At 28.5% G+C, this 6,942-nt stretch overlaps 1 protein-coding gene across 1 annotated transcript; it reads left to right on the top strand.

The window, feature by feature from the left end:
• Positions 1-640: 640 nt before the first annotated feature.
• On the top strand, positions 641-2,523 carry LOC110620381 (expansin-A4). Its single transcript, XM_021764091.2, has 3 exons — positions 641-866; positions 1,145-1,463; positions 1,899-2,523. The coding sequence occupies exons 1-3, from the start codon at positions 725-727 to the stop codon at positions 2,206-2,208; spliced, it is 771 nt and encodes a 256-aa protein (XP_021619783.1). The 5' UTR covers positions 641-724; the 3' UTR covers positions 2,209-2,523.
• Positions 2,524-6,942: the final 4,419 nt, after the last annotated feature.

Genomic DNA, 6,942 nt, shown 5'->3' on the forward strand with positions numbered 1-6,942 from the left:
TTAAAAGGATTAATTTAAATATTATATTTAAACTCCATTTATTTTAAAAAATAATTTACATTTGAAAAATATTTTTTATATAAAATATTTTTTAAAGATATTTTTTATGAAAAATATTTTTTAACAAAGTAATTTATTTTTTATTATTTAATTTTAATTTAAAAAATAAAATATATTAATAAAATTATAAAAATATTTTAAAAATTATTTTCCTCTTGATTAATAGAATATATTTTATTAATTAATTTTTATTTTAAAAATATTAAGAAATATGAAAAATATTTTTTTATGTGAAACAAATATTAAGTTGTTATGTTTATATTTATTTATTTTTTTAATAGGATTTTACTTCAAGTAGGCAGTGGCTCACCAATCAAAAATAACATGAAATGCCCATGTGTGTGGGCCACATGCATTCCCATTTTGCGCTGTTAAACTTACAGCTCTGTGAGGTCTCAACTCAGATGGCAAAAAGGCTTCATTCTCAGTTCTCACTATATTTTTTAGAAAAAATAATGCAAAGTGAAAATTGCTCAAAATGAATTTACGCCACGCCACGGCAAATGGCATTAATTACAGAGTGATAGCTTTTCAGAGCTGATTCCTCCCCTCCCGTCTTCTCGATAAATACCCCCCCAACCTTCTTCCCGCTTTCCTCATTCCCTCCCATCTTCTTCCCTTCTCTCTATCTCTCTCTCTCTCTCTCTCTCTCTCTCTCTCTCAAATGGCTCATCTCCTCTGCATTTTTTCTCTGCTGTCCTTTTTCTCGCTGGCTAATGCAAGAATCCCCGGGGTTTACACCGGCGGCGCTTGGGAAAGTGCCCATGCTACTTTCTATGGCGGCAGCGACGCCTCTGGAACTATGGGTAGGTTTTATTTCCATTCAACTACTAGGTCTCTTGTACTTCTTTACTTCTCATTTACGCCGACGGAGAGAATCTTCTGTTACTCTGTTTCCTTTTGAAAAACGAGGTATCAACTCTGCATTTTGTTAAATCATAGCCATTTTATTCAAGATGGCCTGCATTTTTCTATTATTGTTGCAAAATCATCATTCTCTCTGTTTTATAGCTAAAATTTCAAAGAGAATCGCCTTTGAAACCCACAAAGGTTAATTTCTGTTTATCCACTATTATCTGCGCAGGTGGTGCTTGTGGGTATGGGAATCTTTACAGCCAAGGGTATGGAGTCAACACAGCAGCGTTGAGCACAGCACTCTTCAACAATGGCCTCAGTTGCGGTGCTTGCTTTGAGATCAAATGCGCAAACGATCCCAGATGGTGCAATCCTGGTAGCCCATCCATCTTTGTGACTGCGACCAACTTCTGTCCTCCAAACTACGCTCTGCCTAGCGACAATGGTGGGTGGTGCAACCCACCCCGCTCCCATTTCGATCTGGCCATGCCCATGTTTCTCAAGATTGCTGAGTACCGTGCTGGAATTGTCCCGGTAACATATCGCCGGTGAGTGCACTAAGCATCTCTGCTTTTCTTTTAAGACTTGCGCTCAACAAACTTTCAGAAATTCACATACTCCTTTTGGGTTCAATTTTGTGAATATTTTTAATCACCACTGCGTAAATCACTGTAATTTCGAAATTCGATGTTTATTTTGACAACGGTGAGAGCCATATTTGTCATGGCATTTACTTTTGCCCTGTAACTTTTCTCGGGAAACAAATTGGGGGTCGAAGGTATAAGCGGTATGGCTAATTGCGGGTGCGGGCAGAGAGAATCCATCCTTGACGCTTTACGCATTCAAAAGAAACAACGAAATCCGTTTCTACTTTTTAGCTCTCGTGCCGGTTTAAAATACGAAAATAACCCTAACCTTATGCTATGACAGCGCAACGATAACAGGCAATATGGTAATTTAGATATTGTTGTTGGGTTTTGCAGGGTACCATGTAGGAAGCAAGGAGGAATCAGATTCACAATCAACGGTTTCCGTTACTTCAATCTGGTACTGATCACGAACGTCGCAGGTGCAGGGGACATAGTGAAGGTGAGCATCAAGGGATCAAAGACAGAGTGGCAAAGCATGAGCAGAAACTGGGGGCAAAATTGGCAATCAAACGCAGTTCTAGTGGGACAGGCTCTTTCGTTTAGGGTGACTGGCAGCGATAGGCGCACGTCTACTTCATGGAACATAGCACCATCCAATTGGCAGTTCGGTCAGACCTTCACGGGAAAGAATTTCCGCGTCTGATTTTTTCTCATCATACCCATAATTTATTATCATTATTTTAAAAAAAAATTAATTTTGTTTTAATATATTACTATTTGCAGTGTTTCCCGCCTTCTGTTTTCCTATATTTTCTCGGGAAAATCTGAAGTTGAGATGGGGGAAACTGGAAAGTGGTGTCTGTGGTAATGTTTTTAGTTTTTTTTTTTTTTTTTTAACTGCTGTAGAAGCTGAAGCGGCTGCAATAAAGAAAAACATGTAGCCCGCAGCCTTAGAGTGTTGAGTGATGCAAGTCTCTCGTGTTTCCTTTAATTTTAATATAAGATGTCTCTTCATATCCTTGGAGTTTGTGTTATGGAGTTTGGCTGCTTAACAGTATAATTATTATTCTTGTGTTTTTTCCCGAATCTAAAAGTTAAATTTTATTAAATATAAGAAATTGGGGTCAGCACATATAACTAAAATTAAACCCTTAAAAAGAAAAATTGAGGGAGTAAAAATTAAAATATCTCATATTTACCATAATATACTTAAACTCTAAACCCAATTATAGCATATCAACTACTAGGTGTATAATCTATATTTATCCAAACCCTAACAGAAATTTTCTTCGGCCGCTACAGAAAAATCTCTTAACATATATTTTACTATTTAATAAAATTTAATATATTTAAAATAAATATAATTTAAAAATTTATAAAATAAATAATTTTATAAAAAAAAAAACAAAAATCGGAACATATTTTATTTAAGCCATTTAAGGCAGCTAAACCATTATTTATGATAACTTCCTCTTAACCAACAATTGAGAGAGAGAAAGAGTGGGGAGATAGGCAATGGATATTATATATAAAATATTTTATTAGATTTGAATGATGGAGCATGTCATGATATACTTAAATAATGAATGGAAATAGTAAATTTTCTAACAAAATCAAATGCTAAGAACTAAATTATTTTTTTAAATAGTTTAAAATATTCACTATAGGACAAATTAGTATATATATTTATTTTAAAATTATTTAAAAAATATTTATATTTATTTTTTTAATAAATTATCAATAATTTCATTAATTTAGGTTTAATTTTATATATTTTTTTTATAAATATAACTATTTAATAGAATGAGTTTCAGACAACAATTCTCAAAAGTCGGCAAAAGAATGCAAGAGAAGAAGCATTCCCATTTGTCGGTGGATAATCCATGTGCCTCTCTCTCTTTCTCTCCAGCGCCACTGATTAGGGTTGGTAGCCTATTTATTTTTGCTTATTATTGTTTATTTGGCTAAGGTTAGGCACTCAACATTTATTTATTTATTTAATTTTTTTTTCCCTGTTCTGAGAGTATAGAATCATAATTCATATGAACCCTATAGAGGTCAACAGGCTTTATTGAGGTTGGTTTTTCTCTTCTTGGTAAAAGTACCTTTTAACTTTTTCATTCTTGGGGAATTTTTTTTTTTTGCCATCAAGTATAAAGGAAATTGTACTAAAAATATGCTCTATTATTTTGTTTAGCTCTACCCCTTAAAAAAAAGAAGAGAAGGGAAACGGTATGTTCATAAAGTAAAGAGAGATTTTGTAAAGTAAAAGAAAAGTAAGGTAATGTAACAAAACCTTGCAAATCCATCAGTTTGATAAATGCAAAGAAAAATTTTGAAAAGTTTTAAATTTAATACTTACTATTATTAAATTCTATCTTAAAAAACTTCAAATTGGGTAAATTATTGCAATTTCAAACAGAAATATTACTTGAAATTGGGCAAATTGTGTTGTCCCCAGAAATGGGTAAAGGAGAGTTTGATGGGAATTTGGTACATTTATTTATGTGTAAGTTTTGGAGAAGAAATGAATGCTTAAAAACCAAAAGGAGAAGAAAGAAGGGAATTTATGCCTTATCATCTTATCATCTCATAAAAGAAATTTACTTTCGGTTGCATAAAAAACAATGTTGTAGTGGAATCAATTTCTTGGCATTCCCTTCCTATGCTATGACCATCCTTCAAAAAAATTAAAAACTCAATATTCTATCTCCCATCATAAAATTCTCATAACTTTTCATTTAATTTATGATAAAGCAATTTTTTTTTATTTTTAAAATATAATATAATTAATAAATTTATTCTTTTTTTTTAAAATTCATCGTTTTAATTTCTGAAATTTAATTCCGTTAAAATCTATAATCTCTCTATAAAATTTTGTTTTAGGTCAATCATCTAAACGTAATCAAATAAAAGAGATGAAAATATTATTTCAAAACTACTCTTCAAATTATAAAAAAAAAAATTCATCTTGTTTTTCAAATTCTCTTTACTAGAGAGACACGAGCACTGAGTGATGCAATGGAGAGGCACAGTAAGTGGCAAACGAGAGGAACAACAAGCGACTTGAGCGATAGGCGACGAGAGCAATGGACAACAAACAATGTGAGAAACAGGCAATAATAAGTAGTAATTGACGGCGACTGATGATTGACATATGTGTCGAAGAAAACAACCTTATTGAGTTTTTTATTTTTTATTTTTTAATAATTTAAAATTTATTTCTTTTGGTTTTTGTTAGATTTGTTGATTTTGAATATTTTGAAAATTTTTTTTTTGAAAATTGAATTTGAGATTTCAATTTATTATCTGTGAAAATTGAGTTTGTTGTTTTAAATTTTTGAGAGAGAGATTTATAATTTTGACAGAAATAAATTTTAGGTATTAAAATATTAAATTTTATAAAAAGTAGTCTGGTCGTTTTTTTTTTTATTAATGGTATTTTTAATAAAAAAATTTAAATTTTGATAAAATTAAATTTTAAAAATTAAAATATTAAATTTTAATAATAAATGAATAAATTTATTAATTATGCAAGGGGTGAAAAAAAAAAAGAAAAATTAATGTAATGAGATGGGCAGAAGAACAATTCATGTTATAAAAGATAAAAGGAATAAAAAGGATAGTCCAATCATTTCACTGATATATTTTTTCTTGAGAGATTTTTAATTTTGATGAAATTAAATTTTAGAGAGTAAAACATCAAATTTTAGAATTAGAGAAATAAATTCATTGAAATAAATTCATTAATTATGATATATTTGAGAAATATTTAATTATTTTTTTTATTAATAGTATTTTTTTTTGAAAAGATTTTAAATTTTAAAGGAATTAAATTTTAAAAACTAAAATATTGAATTTTAAAAATGGAGAGATAAATTTATTAATTATAATATAAATAAGAAATGAAAAATATTTTTTTTAAAAAAAGGAAAGTTGATGAAATAAGATGAACGGAAAACAATTCATGTTATAAAAGAGGATGGAAAAAACCCAGTGTCTGTTAAAATCAAACCTGCGACAACATGATTAAAGCCATGCGTTTTACCTCTCAGCTAAGACGGCTACTTTTTTACTGTGGCAATAATCGTTTTAAGGCTTGTCAGGTATTGAATTCTCAATTTCATATTTGACTGCTTAATTTAATTTACTTTTAATTTTTTCAAATTAATTCAAAATTTTAACTAAATTGAATTTAATTTTAAAATAAAAAAATTAATAATGTTGAGATGTTTAATTTTAGGTTAAATTAGGAATTTAAGCAAGTTAGCAAAATTTAAAAAAATCAAGCATCTTGATTTTTTATCAAATAAAATATAAACAAATTTAGCATACAAATATAATTTTTATTGTATTTATTTATTGGTTAGTTGTTTATTCAATCACTTTGTAATTTTCTTTTTATCATGCTTAGATTACATTTTTTCGAAATTAATTGGACAAAAATAATATACTATGAGAGAAAATAGAAAAATTAAATCCAACTAAATTTAAAAAAAAATCTAGAAAAGACTTATAATATTTTATTTTTGAAGATTTTAATTTTATAAAAAAAATAAAACGCGAACTATTTGTTGAAACTAAATTATTAAATTTATTTATTTATAATGGAACCTTCAAATTCTTTTTAAAAAATCAATTTAAGCATTGTTTTTCTTAAAAAAGAAAATAGTCATTAGCATTTCAAAATTCCTTGCATCAAGCATTTGTACGTTGTTACAAAATACTAAACTATAATATGAGAATCCTTTTTTGTGTTATTATTTTTTCCGTTTTCATATAGGCAGATTGAGAGTAAGCAATTCTTCTATAATATAAGTGCTTGAAGCCCAAATACAAACTTCTTCACTTCAGTTTAAAATACTATGTATCTCTCTGAGATCTTCCATTTTATAAAATGTAATTTACAGCATAGTTCTTAAAATTTAATAAAATTTATAATTTAATCTTTTGTTATTTTAATAATATTAAATTATTATAAATATAAAAACTATAAGACTAATTATTACATATAAATTAAATTAAAAAGACTATTTTATTAATAAAATAAAAGTTAAATTGTTTTTAATTCAAATACTATAGTTGTGGATTTTATTAATTATCACCTCTTATACATTACCCTTAAAAGGGTGCATTTTGAAGCATATACATTAACCATCTATGCTTCAAAACATGCTCACTTTCTGAAATTTGAAATGGTATTTAACAAATGAAGAATTTTTAATTCAATTTTTATGAATTACCGAAAGTCTAATATTTTTAAAATTCAATTCTTCTAAGTCCTTTTTTTTTTTTTTTTAATTTTAGCAAAATTCAATTCATTTAATAAAGTTGCAACATAATCACATGCCTGCAAACTATAGGATAAGCAGAGTTGTCCCACATTGATAACCGGGGAGACTCCAAAGACCACCAATACAAAACCTTCAGTTACAGC

This window comes from Manihot esculenta, chromosome 8 (assembly GCF_001659605.2).
Source record: "Manihot esculenta cultivar AM560-2 chromosome 8, M.esculenta_v8, whole genome shotgun sequence".
NCBI classification, from domain to species: domain Eukaryota; kingdom Viridiplantae; phylum Streptophyta; class Magnoliopsida; order Malpighiales; family Euphorbiaceae; genus Manihot; species Manihot esculenta.

Coding starts and splice junctions, on each gene's coding strand:
- LOC110620381 (XM_021764091.2), top strand. CDS start 725: ATGGCTCATCTCCTCTGCATTTTTTCTCTGCTGTCCTTTTTCTCGCTG. Junction 867..1,144: donor CGACGCCTCTGGAACTATGG/GTAGGTTTTATT, acceptor TTATCTGCGCAG/GTGGTGCTTGTGGGTATGGG. Junction 1,464..1,898: donor GTCCCGGTAACATATCGCCG/GTGAGTGCACTA, acceptor TGGGTTTTGCAG/GGTACCATGTAGGAAGCAAG.